A 14,856-nucleotide genomic window follows, 5' to 3' on the forward strand; every position below is an offset into this window, starting at 1 on the left:
GAATTTAATTATCCATAATTATCCCGCACAGAACCAGAGCAAAAATAGATACCTTCATGGGCGGTCAGCTTATATTTACAGTAAGGTTTCAGAGAAGGCAGAGTGAAGATTTTGAACTGTTCTTCTGAAGCAATTATTACTCTGTGTGCTTGTGTTGTATCGGGAAGTGGGGAAACTCCTTTTTCTACTTCGAGGGGTTCTGGCAATGGTTTGTTGCAACCATCCAGTACTGCGATGCCTATAACAGGCGCCCTGCAGACAAAATTATTCAGTAGATCAAATGACTGGTCAGCATACTTTCCTTCGACTTGAATAAATGAAAAAATGTACTATGAATAAAACTTTTTTTATGTAAGTTTAAGTAGAAATAACATATCGACGGATATTTATTTTCGTTTTCAAGTGGCACCCAATGATCGATCTAGAGCTGAATAATTTCTTTAAATAATTACCCTGTGATTATGTGTACAAATGATCATATTCTATCTATATCGACACTAAAAACGCTTGAAACTAAAAATGAGTCAAAAAATTATTTAGCTGGCGATAAATACTTATATCTGTTGCGCATTTTAAAGAATCGTTTTTAAGTAGGTAAATAAATAAACAAATGCATATAAATGCGATTACTTGACAAAAAACAAGACAAATAAGTCAGTCATACTATGCGTCTCATTTATAGATAAGCAACCTAACTTGTCTGCCCGATAATTATATTCAATTGATTCACATTCATTGAGCTGAACCTCTAGAAATTGCTTAATATTAATTGATCATAGAAAATCCCCATATGGCATTTAAATCTGGATCATCCTGAACGCTTAACTCTTAAAACGTTTATTTTTACCTGTGCTTTAATTGGATCTCTTTGGCTAAATGACACATAACATCGTCTGATTCTCGTTTAGATGCTGAAGGTACTGTGATGGTAAAAGCATAAACTGTGCCATTATTCGTGCCGGCCCAAAGAGTCGGAATTGTGTTTTGCACTAAAAAAAAGGAAATATTTTTATCCCCGAAAGCGTTTCTAAAGGATGTAAATTGACTTACCATTAATAAGGAATGTTCTGGCAAAATACAAGCATCGAACAAATGAGCCCATGGAATCCTCGGCAGGTCTAGCTTCGATTTGTCTCTCTACGGGTTTGGCGTCCAAAGGACTGAACTCACCTTGTTCGTTGGATTGCGGAGGTTTTCTTACTGGAGGAGAGTTAGGTACGGGTGCGGGCTGGAAAACACAATTTTATAACATCTAGTTAGAGTTTGCTTATATTTTTTATTACTTGTTTATCTTCTTTGTTGTGCCTAGTTGAGCGTCCTTTCCTCAGTCTTCTAAACGACTCCCTAAGGGATTTCTTAAACGATTTTCGCCGGGTAATTGGTGCGTCACCTTGACCAGTGAGATCTAAACGTAGAATTGTTTTAATTAGTTGCCAGGATTTGAAAAGTATAGCAGCGTAAGTCGTACCATTCGGGTTCAGGGTGCACTTTACTATTACTGGTTTGGCTTTGAGGTAGTCCAATAAAGCCAACCCGTGAGCAGTTCCTGCAGCCACTAATCCCCAATCAGCGTGCAGAACTACACAAGTCACAGCAGCGGGTGGATGCAACTGAAGTAATGTAGACGCTTGGAATCCCCTCACTTGATGAATATCTCCTACATTGCAAGTATACGTGATGGATCTTGTTAATTACAAACAAATAAAATTAGTACCGGTTTTTGGAGCCAATTGACTGTGTCCTTTCCATACAAATCCGTCTCTATCACTGACAATGTTCATTGTAACAACCTTGAGTGGCCCATCAAGAATTTCCGTATCGAATTTAGCTATTATAACTTGGCCCGCCGTTCCAGCAACTGCCAATGTTCCGGAAAGAGGACACATTACGACCTAAAAAGGTTAATAAAGTATCACTTGTGATGCTTGAGCAGCACTTGACCTAAAGTATTTGGAATCATAATAAACTGCTTAACAAAATCAACGTTACACTCACAAATTTGGAAATGGATAAATCGCGACTGCTTAGAGCGAATTGATTTCTGTTCTAAGCGTTATTTAGTGCTATTATTTTTCGATTAGTGCGTGGTTGTTGCAAAAGATTAGTGCGACAGATAAAGTTTCTACAGGGTGGCAAATGAAACAATGTAAAATTGGAGACATTTTCGCTTGTTCTCAGTAGGACAAAAAAATGTGTTTTTTTTGCATTTCAACACCAGAAGCATTAAGATAAACCTCATATCTAGAAAAAGGTTTTCGAATTTTCCATTCACCTCGTTCATTTACAGAGTGGTCTTAAAAAATTAACTTTTTGGTCTTACAGTGATCATTTTCTTCTCTTGAACGTATTTGAACTGTAAATCGAATTTACGCCTTAAATCTGGCTTCTAGAGCCAAAAAGTTGATTTTTTGAAACCACCTTGTGAATAGATTGTAAAAAACGAAATAAACCAAATAGAAGAGACAGTAAAAAAAATTTAAACACCGTTCCGAGCTATTTGGTTTTCCTTTAAACTTTTAGTGTTGAGATCCAAAAACAACCTTTTTTGTCCAAGTAGGAAAACTAGCCCACTAAACTTTCCAAATTGTTTTAATTTGCCGCCCTGTAGAAAATTTATGTTATTAGTAATTTTGGCCAAAACATGTACTAACACAAAACAAATGGGGTTCCATAACGCTTCAAACCGAAACCAAATCCATCTAAGCAATCAGAATTTATCCAATTCCAAAGTTAAGGCAAATGTGGCCGTGAAACGTTTATTTTGTTGAGCACTTATAATCATATCACTCATATCACGTCATTTTTGCACGTAAATGGGGAATTTCGCAATAAATAGGCGCAAGTCTTTTGTGAACGTAAAAAAAATCTTTTATTCCAAATATGAGTGGTTTAACTTGGAAATTCTATTAGCTTAAATAAAGAGTTACGCAAACAAGTAAAATCTTACCCGTTTTACTGCCAGTCGCGGATCATCCGAGTAGGGATCGAAAATGCCGGTTTTCCTAAAAGGCGGCCATTCATCTTCGGTTTCCTCATCTGGGTCTTGGCTAGGTGGCGGAACATCTACCGTTCATTTAAAACATTTTTATATTGATTGTTGAGCAAATATTGGATTGAAATTCGTTACATAATTGCATTGCAAAAACTTACCATCTAAATCATCGCCGGTGAAAAATTGAGCAGTTCCAAATTTGTACATTGGAGTCAACGTGACTCCGCCAGCATCCCAAAATCGAACTGTACCATCTTCGTGGCCAGTTAGCAACAGTTCTCTTTTCGGCGTTGTGCCTAATGTAAAGATAAAATTAATAAACGTCGACCACACTTGTAAATTAATAATTTAATACAAAATTTACACATTCTTTAGAGAATCGAGGAATAATTTTAATATTATTCCAGTTAACCATTTTATGCATTTAGTAGAAGCAAAAAGTCATTACTTAGAAAATAAACACGTTAATTAACTAAAAAAATATATTTGGCCAAAAAAGTAACCGTAGAATGTGTTACGAAATATTGCCGCAAACTTATTGATCAGAAGTACGATCTTTACCTTTTGCACACAAGAGCTTTCCACCGTCTATAGGCCAGGGTCTATCTGAGTAGAGATGGCTGGTTTGTGCTCTTCCAGCGTCTTTCAAATATTCCCATAAAGAGTCTGGAATGTCTGGAAAATTGCAAGAAATGATTATAGATACTCGTACTAATTATAGATAATAAACGTGTGATAGTTAGATAAAATAAACATGTGACCGGGGTTCTTGAATCTATTCATCTTAAATTTATTTATTAGTCTGCTAATTCAAGCTTTTCAGCCGTGAAAAGCTGCTTTTAAATACTTACCAGACACATATTGGCTACAAGTCACAGCTGAAGAGTGCAGAGCTACCAAATAGGGCAAACTCATCATTTTCCAGCCTTTACTCAATAGGTCTATGGCGACCAATTCCTCTTCGGCTAACACGATAAGAGCTTCCGGTTGTCCTTTGGTGGTGGACGTGCCATTAGTAAGAGCTCCTTCTTGGCCTTCAGTAGAATCATTGTCTGGATCGTCCTCTGTTCGAGAATCGATAAGGATGAAATCGATTACCTATAATAAAATTGGAATGTAAAGAAATTTATCAATAAAGTTTGCAGCCCTGAAGAATTGTTTCGGAATTACAATTACAAGAAAATAAATCCGTAGTTGAAAATGTGTATGTAAGTAACAAAAAATGTGTGCGTAAATACATGTCCACACACATCATTTTAAAGAGGTTAAATTTATGAAATCGGAAATTTGATTAAAATAGTTTTATTGTTAGAACGCCAACACTTTCACGAAAACAACTTACATCCATGCTACTATATCTAAATATGCAAAATATCTATTAAAAAAAGCAAAAATTTCGATAACATTATGGAAACATCCATGCAGAAAAATAAAATCAAAACACAGTTCTGTGAAAAGAAAACCGTAGTCTATGATTTATACCTTATTGCCGTATTGCTCATCTTCGCTTTCATTATCGCTTTTTTCACACGCGATCTGCCACAAAGAGAAGAGCTATCAAACAATCTCTATGTACTGGATTAAACTACAAATGCAATAAATTTTGACCGATTTGCAAAAATGCGATGTGTGGATTTTTGAAAGCCCAAATAGTCTGTTTTATCAGACTTCTTGATTTATAAACGGTTTATTTCCAATCAAATATATACATGATGTAAAAAACACATAAAACAAAACGAGGCGTTTTGGGGTTTCACTATTGAATCAAAACACGTAAATCGGTAAAATTGAACAAATTTGTTAGTTAATAGACAATATTTCTTAAATCATGTGCTAGTGCAAATTATATGTAGATGCTTGACCAGAAATTGGATTAAAACCTCGCTTACCTTGCTGGTGAAATCGAATGCAACATGATTCTCATTATTTTCCCCATGAATGACAGAAACGGAATACTTCTCGCCGCAATTTCCTCTGGGCAATCCGCCAGAAAACACCAACAATTCCTCTCCATTTAATTCTCTTGCCAAAAGTTTAGGAATTGCTTTACACGCGTAGGGGCCGTAAGTACTAACAGGTTCTCCACAGGGCTTATCCGACATTGTTACGTTCCATTCCATATAGCTACCTAGTTGGAAAAGAGTAAAAAATCTTCAGTTATAACTAAATCTTTTTGCTGCCGAATAATAATAAAATTTAGTGTAATGGCAATTATATAGTCAAGGTATTTTATGAGTCAGTATAAGATAACAACACCAGCTCTATCGACTAAAAATAGTTTTTATTACTTTTCTTAATATTATTGTTGGGTATATTTTTGTTTGAATTGAAGAGTTTTTCGTGTCCGAAAATTCTGAACTGAAGGGGATTTTTTTCGCGGCATCAATCGCCAAAGAATCCCTTTCAGTTTGTTTCAATTGTTATATTTTTGTTAAATTTAGCCATACTTTCGGCCATTTACAGTTAAATGCCTTATTTGGAAAATTTCCCTGGAAGTGTCGATGAACTTTTATTTATGATCATATTGGATTGCATTTATAAAAACTAAGTTTCGTACTTTTTAAACTGACTGAGGTACCGTTTTTATGTCTTTCTAATTAAATAAGAACTTTTAAATTGATGTAATACGTTTTATTTATTTATTTATACATATGTATTAACATTATTATCATATTATAGATATTCCATTGTTTGCTGCTGTGTCAAAATTAATTAAGGTTTAATTTCTATTTTTAATCTGTCAAATTTTTTTTTTCTAATTGAAAATGGCACTCCGCAAGACACGTTACGAGGGTGGTTTGAAAAGTCCGTGCAAAGTCAGAGAGAGGGCACCACTGGTGGTTGGCACAAAAGAAGTTAGAATAGTGTCTCCTTATTTTGTTTATACCCTTTGTTCCGAAAACAGAGAATCGCATTTATTGCGCACATACGGGGCTTTTCCGACAATGTTTGTGTTAAAAGTTACACGATTCTCTACCTATTTGAACTTTTAACATGAAGCTAAAAATCACATATTAATTGAAGGTAAAACTACAGAGTTTATTTGTATAAAAAATAATATATAATAAAAAGTTCCATTTGTACCATTTGATTTGCGCTAAAATGCCGGTTTCTACCTTAAGTGACTCACACTGTATGTAGCATAATAAAAACAAATATTTACTTTTATCATATAAACTAAATATAATAGAATTTGCTCTCAATTTTGATCTACAGGGTGATTAAGTTTAAACTTTATCAAATAATGGTAGAGTTATATAAGAGGTAAATGATAAAAATAATCAATTAATTGACTATAAAACTCAAACAGAGTATATAAAGAGTTACATTTCTGCCATTTCATTCTTTGGGCCAATTGCCGATTCAAGCCTAAGTGACTCACTGCATGAAGCGCAATAAAAAAATATTTAATACTCGCTGAACTATGTATACTCAAATGAACGTAAAAAGAGATGAACAACACAGGATGAATAAATCAATATCAGAACGCAATACTAAAAGATAAGCGAAAATACGTGCGTGTAAAGCGCAATTTTATTCTAACCAAGTCCGAAAACATTTTTGTTTATATTAATTTGATATTTTGGTTACTTTGTTGAACAAGCTGATTGGGCAAAGGCATTTTTCTGAAATTGAAGATCTACCAATATTTCCACATGTAATTTTTATAGCATGATATGTCTTCAGACCGAAAACATTTATAAGATGGGAATATTTTAAGCCGAGGCATTTTATCGGTGATAAAAAAAACTGCACGTCTCGCATTTTATCCACCGCGATTCTGCTCTATCTAGCACAAAGTTAGATGTTCTGCTTTGTCTCACTTAATTATTATTTTATGATTAAGTTTCTTATTTCGGCGATAGTATTTTATAAATTCGTCGAGTTTTTCAGGCAGTAAATGCAGTCTAGATAATTATGGAATTCGTCAAGTATTAACAAGACAGCACAGAAATGTTATATGAATCAAAATACATTCTGATCAGTTTTTGCCATTCAGAAGCGCAAAGTTGACGATTTGTTTCCATGTTTATATTATAATTACAGCTACCCATATCAAAACTGGTTATGTTACGTATTCTTGTCAATCTTCACTTAGACCATGAGGGATTTCCATTCAACTAAAATTGATTAGTCGTGTTGCTTTCCTTAGCAGTCAAAAAACAATATGGAAATAACGATTACTTTTGTCGACTTTTAGTTTTTGAAGATATGTTGAAGAAAGTTGCAAGTGGCGTTCTCTAAGTTTCACAAATTTTTAGTCAGTTTTAGTTACGATTCTGTGAATAATGTCAGGATTACAGGCTTTATGGCAACGGAAACACAAACAAAAAAATGGAAACAAAAATATTCCTAATCTAAATAATTTTTGATTCAACGGGTTAGTTTAGTTGGGTGTAGTTTTTGGAATTGGGACCATTAAATAACAAAAGTCGTTTCTCTACACCACTCGACGTTTCGTCTATTTATTAAAGCTTCCTCAGGGCACTTACTGGATTTTTCAGTTGCATTACAGCCTATTTTTTTTCTCTCCAGGTCTCCAATACCTCCTGCTATTATAACTATAGCAGTAAGAATATACAACTTGGCACAGTAATTTTAATATAGGTATTAACTCACCATCGTTATGAGCACTAATAAAGTGATGTTCATCTTTCCAGCATAAACACTCCAACTGTTGACTGGAAATAAACGTTTTGGAAGCCACATTATCCACACGATTCCACAGAACCATCAAGCCACGATTGTATCCGATCAAAATGTTATTAGGATGATCTGGCTGTTCAAGAATCGACTCCACTGCACCAGGATTCAATTTGTAGTCTTGAGGAACACTGAAATATCAAATGCACCAGTAGTAAAAGCATTTTAACTATTGATTTTTATGTTATTGAATTTGTGCCTAATGCAGCTGAACATTTGCCTACTTTTGCATCACCACATCTTGGTAAATGATGTCCGGAGTCATAGTGAAAGTGTTAAGATCCAGCAGATAAATGTTGCCGCCTTCAGTTCCCAGCAGCAAGTATTTTCCAGCGCTCTCCAAGCACATGGTGCTGATCTTTTTTAGCTTACCCTCCAAAGCTTGCGATTTTACTTCCACCAATGAACTTTTGTTCACCTAAAATCCAAAACATTATTTATAGTTGGAAACCAAAATAAATCGCAGATAGTTTAAATCGACTTACCTCCCATAGATGTAAAGAATTATCATCTTGCAAGCTAACTACTTTGCCTGTTCCCGCTATAAACAGCACTTTGGTGACTGGAATGGGATTTTGGTGCTGACCGTAGAACTCAACACCTGGACGTCCAAATACTTTGATAGCCCCCACTGCAGTCCCGATGCAAATAAGTCGAAGGGATGGATCCCAACCCAAAGCTGATGGTTTGTGGGGAAATCCATGTTGTAAAGTCTGAAATCAAGAAAAACTTATATTAATGAACGCAGAAGCTGCATATCAAAGTATAAAATATGTCTCTATTCTAGGAGGAAGATTTCATTATTAAACCGGAACAAATTATATGTTCGCTTTAAAGTGCAATGAATCATAATAGATATAAAAATATATTTATGTTGGTAGTTCTATTTGTACAAGTAATATTTTGTGTTTTTTTGTGTGATATATAATATATTGCCCCACATTAAAAATAATTGATGGTGACAAATTTAATCATCATGGGGTACGTAAATTGTTGCTCCTTTGCTTGTTTTACCTTAATGATGAAGGCATAGAAAATCGGGTATTTAGACACTGTTTATTTTTTTATTTCAAACTAATCAACTTATCTAAAACAAATAGATTTGAGCCATGTTTCAGATAAGACGGGCGGAATTGCGCTCTCCTGCTGGCAGATATGGCGGATATTTATTACTTTGTTCAGTAGGAAAATTACGTTAACATTTTTTAATCAGGTCACAAGCACCGAATTACAAACAAAATATGTTCTATCTCTTTAACGCTTAAACAAACAGGAGTGCTTAAGAGGAAAATACTTAATAGCAAATAGCAGGATCAATTTCCCTAGATATCCTTGAAACTAATACCATTTCATAAACGTAATGAATTTGCACGGAAAGTCGTATTTTACACCTGATATGTGTGCGGCTATTGCAAATACCCTCTTATCTTGGTGATTAACTGTGCGATTCGTATTCTAATTATTAGTGCTATAAATAATAGATATCGCAAATTAGTACATTCCTATTTCGGGTGTAAAATGAATCAAATTAGTCATTAACAATCAATAAGAACTACACTTGTGAGGCTAATCAATCGCATTATCACTTCATAGACGCGACTTGTAAATTGAGGGCAATTTAAATGCAGTCACCCATTTTCAATAAAGCTAACAAAACATATCGTCGGCTCATAAAAGTGAAGGCTTTGGAAACTTTTATTGATCATTGATTGGAGTACGTTTGAGATAACCGATAACACCTTAATTAGTGGCTGAGCAGGAGGAGTTTTAGGCGGACAGTTGGATGAATAATCTACATTTCTGGGCTCTCACAATAAATATGTACATTTTTGCAGTTTGAACTCCTAATTGTATCTGCTTCTAGAGAAAGTGTCTATAACTTTTTCAAATAATAAACTGTATTCAATTAAGTTGAAAAACAATGTGCTTCGTGAAAAAGTTTGTTAGGTCGATAATGAAGAATTATTTGACTATTGTTTTTTTGCCTCAATACGAATTTTCTTCAATAGGTGTTGATCTTCTAATTAAACAACTGTTTATTGATATTTAATCAACAGCAAAGATAAAATGGAATAAAACTTTTAAACTAGCAAACAGTCATCCGAAATTAGGTCATCCGAAATTACACTGAATTTCCTGATAAATACGCACCATGAAAATTATGGATCATTACAGCAGTAAAACTGCAAACGAATTGAAATCAGTCCCGTGTATAACACTACTCCATTAGTCAATACTTTACCGACACAGCTTATCATCTAAACTAAATTTAATAGAATTTGCTTTCAATTTTGATGTACAGGGTGATTAAGTTTAGATTTTTTCAAATAATGGTATACATACAAAGTTGCATACAATCAATTGAATTTAAAAATCTTACATCAGACAAGATAGTAAATTTTCTAATACGGTGGCTACCCATTGAGAAACCAACCATGCATTTCATTCAAAATCTGTATAATCACTTTTTTCGTACATTTTCTGTTAGTTATAGTCTATCTTTATTTGACGAAATGTTTATAGGCAAATCTTTCAAAATATATAAGTAACTAACTGATTGAAAATAAGACAAACTAAACTTTTGCACCTTTTATAAGTATATTTATATAAATCGGTTTTATAACGTCCCCCGTCTTCCGATACCCAATCTCCACTCGTTTCTGTTCGCCCATAAATCGTCATCCATGCTCCTAATCTCTAACTCTACAACTCTTTAATAAAATAAATAAATAAAATAAAATATTTTGTAGTCTCGCAAACAGTTCATCAGTACCGTATTCAAGTTCAGTCGGGACATTTCCGGGTCCGGCAGATTTTTCCCTTTTTAAGGATGTGCATACGTTTTTCACTACAGGAAGTGTTAACGGTTGTGGAAATCCTATAGTTCTAAAGGCATCATTTATTTCTTCTTATTGAAATTCCACTCTTTCTTCCGTTAAAAGTTTTTTAAAGTGTACATCACATTCTGTATCTGATATTGGCGAAATTATATCTCTGGGCGTTTTTTTTCGGGGCCTTTTCTAATTGATTTAATCGTCTTCCATCTTTCGGTACTTCTTCGACCTCTTAGAGAAGAGGCTATTTTCTGACACTTTTGCGACCATGTTACCTTTTTCTTGTCACTAATCATCCTTTTTACTTTTGATTGCGCGCCCTTGTAATTTAATCTGATATTCTCTGTTTTTTGAGATAAGTAAATGTGATACAATGGTCTCTGTCCCTCTATTTCTCTCTCGATTTCAGCATCCCACCAATATGGTTTTTAATAATTATATACCACACACAAAAGATACAAAAACTCCCTATTAAATGATGAATAATTTAACGTGATCATTTTTGCAAAATACAAATACAGTACCTTTATTACTTTCACATAAAACAGTCTGTTTTCTTCTAACTGCTACATTTTCCGAATATTTTCGTTTTGATACTTCCAGGTTTAAACGCAAGATTTACTTATGCTCTCGAACTCATTCATTTAATGTAATGTTAATGTATATATTTTTCAAATCTCTTCATACTCCTTCGGTTTAATTAAATTAAAAAATTAAATTAAATTAAAAATCATCATTACTCAATTTAACATAGGCAAATTATTTGTTTAAAAACCAATGACTTGTTTACATTTTATAAAGCTTTAGAAAATCATTGGTGCATTTGAGCCTTGGTAACGGTAAGTAACTTTATAAGAAAAACGACCGATGTTTGGGAAAACATTTACTAAACGGGTTTTACTTTCCTAAAATGAACATAAACATTTCTATGAAATGTGACTTAAATCGGCTTAATTCATCGCTAAGCCGACTAAATTTAGTGCATTATATATTATATTTAGTATAAATTGTTACGAAGGCATCCATTTATCATTCGTGGAAGTGTATAAAATTACTCATTGGCCCATAACTTTTACATACATATATGAACTACTCGAAAGTTTCACACGTTTGCAATATTTGTTTCCATTTCTTTTAATTATAATAATAAACTATTAAAGAAAAGGCTTGTGAATTGCCTTTCATTCTCAATCAAATTTGTAGATTGTACTTAATTGCAAACAGAAAAAACAATGTAACTAATTCATTGATTGTTAAAATACGTCAATATAAACGGATTAATTAATTACAAATGCAGCTGATGAGCATTGAATTTCAAATGGGTTGATTATAGCTTTACACATTGCCGTGTATTGAATCTCAGGAAATGACTAGAAAAACGATATGTTTCGTCACTCTTGGTAACTGAACGCTCGTCACTTTATAGCTCTTTAACAAAAGCCGCAAAATACAATTAACAGTTAGCTTGTTTCATTAAATAATTTTTGATTTCCCAATCAACAGGAAAATTTGAAAAGCAAATCCTGTTTTGAACTCCAAAAGCGTATTTTAATGAATTTTTATCTCTCTTTGAGCCATGCTCTACAACTAATAAAAAAGCATTTGAATCTGTTTAAACGATTACTTTCAAATAAATGTTGTTTACACGTGAATTTTTAATGGTTTTTCGTAACCATATTATAATACCTAACAGAACTACTACTTTAATTAACTGATTTGATTCATAAATTCATAAATAAACAACAAATATTGGATAAGCTGTGTGATTGAAAATATAATCCAATATTGTGTTTTTGTAATATCTACATATTGCAACCAGACGCAATGCGTAGGTAAACCAGTGAAATAATATAATATAGAAATACTGTATCGAACGTGATATAAAATACAGGTTTGGCCGCACACACACCTACAACGAGCTGCCTTATGCAATAAAAATATTTTCACATCTTTGTCTCGACGCCTTGTAACGTGAAAAAGCCGAGTTTCACTCTGGTTCTGAGAAAAAACGGTTAGTGGGTTTCATTGTTCATTATGCCATGAATGCACTAGTACTAAAGCACTATTCGACGATTTTTCAATAACCGTAATTATCGTTTCGGTTCAAACTAAACCTACTAAAACACTGAACAACTCTAATTACAAAACAAAACACGTATGTTTCGTGTTTGGTTCACTTTACATGTGCCTGGTCTGGATTTAAATTATTCCAGCTACGACTAAAATGCTCCCGGAAAATTGAAAATTTGCGAGAATATTACGGATTTCTTTCAATTTATTCTCATAGGCGAAATAGCGAGGTGAGTGAAATATCGAAACGCTATATATTATTTATTAGGCAAATAAAATAAAGAGATTTACCCAATTTCCTCAATAATCGACATAGAGAGCTAAACATAGGAATAAACCAAACCAAGGTTGCTTGCCATTTAATCGACAGACGTTAACATTAAGCCTGTTATGTTTGCATTTCATCAATAATTGCAATTAGTAAACCCAAAATGTAAAAAACTTATCCAAAATACTAAATTTTCAAAATTTACGCGAACTGAATTAAACTTTCCAATTAATGTATTTTTTATTTAGTTTTTATCTAGTCCCTAGAATTGTCTACTACTCACAATTCATTTAAGAACTAGACTTATTTACTTTGAGACCCTCAATCTTCAAACTACTGATCGTTTTTGTTTATTAAGTACTTATGTGCAGCTTTCTAATGACTCGCATAACCGAAAAATAGAAAATATAACGGATTTAAGTAAAATTTATGAATCTTTATACCATTTATACCTGAAATTATGAAAACAAAACTGCGAAAGTATCCTCAAAATGTAGTATAGAAAGAATTAGAATATTTTATGTAAAAGTAGATATGGAACTGTTTTAGTATTTTGCAAAAATTAACATGTTCGTTATAAATGACTCATTTAATAAGAATTTTTGTGTCTTGCATAATTTCGTAAAACATATGGTTTGAGTGCTGAGAAATTTGGTACTATTTCGTAATCAGTTATTTACTTATTGAAAGTTTCGTCTATAAACATTGCGTAAATTCAAAGTCGCTTTATTGCTTTATTGGAAAATTATAGTCAGATTTTCGACTAGCTATGATACAGGGTGAAATTTAAGAATTACTTTCCCTTGCTTGGTTGTGGAAGATAATAACACTTGAAGATCAAGCTTCGGTATTTACCATTCTCTCACTCAACAGAATAATTCGGTAAAACAACAATACAATTTGCTGTAAATTCCTCTCCTTACTTATTATTAAAAAACAAAAGCGGAATTTTTCGTTTGAAATATACGCCTGACAAAAATAACGCACACTTTACATGTAATTATTTACGGGTATATTAAATTGCTTCCTCAAACAAATAATAACGTTGAAAATGCATATAAGTCTTCTACATTCTGAGATATTTCAGTATTTGCCCAGTGAGCATGAAAACGATGTTACTTAATAGAAAGTTGATTTTTATACTCTTTAATTGAATTATTGAGTAGGTACTCCTCGTTTATGCGCCGACTTTTTTCGTAAGGTCTTCAACTATCATTAGCAAACAAGAAATTATAAAAATGGCTTTAATAAATAGGAAAATTTGATAAACTTTCGTGAGATATAAGTAAGAAACGTGCATATAGATACATAATCATACAAAAGCTTATTTGAACTTTCTTTACTGGTAAAAACATTTTGACTAAACATTAGCAGATTTTCAGTTTTGTGCGATAAAAACTTTCACTAGGGACCTTTTTTAACCCCTTCTGAGGCATGAGGATTTTTAAATCAGCAATAATGCTAAGTGTTAGTTTGAATAAAAACACATTTAAGGATTTCTCGAGTCCAGATTCAATAATATTGCCAGAAAGATTCTTTTCGATGAAGAATCATATAGAAAATATTTCGATAAATAGAAGCTGGAATTCTATGCGATATTTATTTACCAAACGAATCGCCGCTTAAACCTTCATCATGGTACTTTTCCCCAAATACTTAACATAGTAAGCTCCGGATTTCAAATCCGCGCCGCTTTATGATAAACAAACTGAAAAATAATTTAACGGTTAAATCAGTAGGAAAAAATCCGAACCAATAACACTTGCTACATTTAGCAAGTTCACGGACAAAATTAACAGTAGCAACTTTCACTTAATGATGCTATTATCGTTTGTTAAATATGGTGTTCACAGAGGATATACGGTGAAGTTTTTGTGCTAATTAGTGAGTATATAGTATTTGCATAATTCCCACGTAATTAATTTGCAACAGCTTGGTAATTGATGAATTGAAAAATTACTTCATTGGTTGTCGAAATCAGAAGCTCT

The 14,856-nt window shown here is 33.1% G+C and overlaps 1 protein-coding gene across 2 annotated transcripts in view; it reads right to left on the minus strand.

The window, feature by feature from the left end:
• LOC109538245 (lethal(2) giant larvae protein homolog 1) overlaps positions 1-14,856 on the minus strand; it is a 29,418-nt gene that overhangs the window by 4,899 nt on the left and 9,663 nt on the right. Inside the window, exons 3-17 of one of the 2 annotated variants that reach the window (XM_019905385.2) lie at positions 8,182-8,409; positions 7,921-8,114; positions 7,613-7,827; positions 4,882-5,120; positions 4,475-4,528; positions 3,844-4,090; positions 3,554-3,667; positions 3,151-3,288; positions 2,948-3,063; positions 1,715-1,892; positions 1,469-1,657; positions 1,284-1,405; positions 1,051-1,228; positions 848-989; positions 53-252 (exon numbers count right to left, since the gene is read on the minus strand). In XM_019905385.2, the coding sequence (XP_019760944.2) occupies positions 53-252; positions 848-989; positions 1,051-1,228; positions 1,284-1,405; positions 1,469-1,657; positions 1,715-1,892; positions 2,948-3,063; positions 3,151-3,288; positions 3,554-3,667; positions 3,844-4,090; positions 4,475-4,528; positions 4,882-5,120; positions 7,613-7,827; positions 7,921-8,114; positions 8,182-8,409 (2,554 nt within the window). The remainder of the gene's footprint in view (positions 1-52; positions 253-847; positions 990-1,050; positions 1,229-1,283; positions 1,406-1,468; positions 1,658-1,714; positions 1,893-2,947; positions 3,064-3,150; positions 3,289-3,553; positions 3,668-3,843; positions 4,091-4,474; positions 4,529-4,881; positions 5,121-7,612; positions 7,828-7,920; positions 8,115-8,181; positions 8,410-14,856) is intronic. The other variant, XM_019905386.2, reaches the window with a different exon arrangement.

Source organism: Dendroctonus ponderosae, unplaced genomic scaffold (assembly GCF_020466585.1).
Source record: "Dendroctonus ponderosae isolate FM_Combo_2020 unplaced genomic scaffold, Dpon_F_20191213v2 Dpon_F_20191213_2, whole genome shotgun sequence".
In the NCBI taxonomy this organism is placed as follows: Eukaryota; Metazoa; Arthropoda; class Insecta; order Coleoptera; family Curculionidae; genus Dendroctonus; species Dendroctonus ponderosae.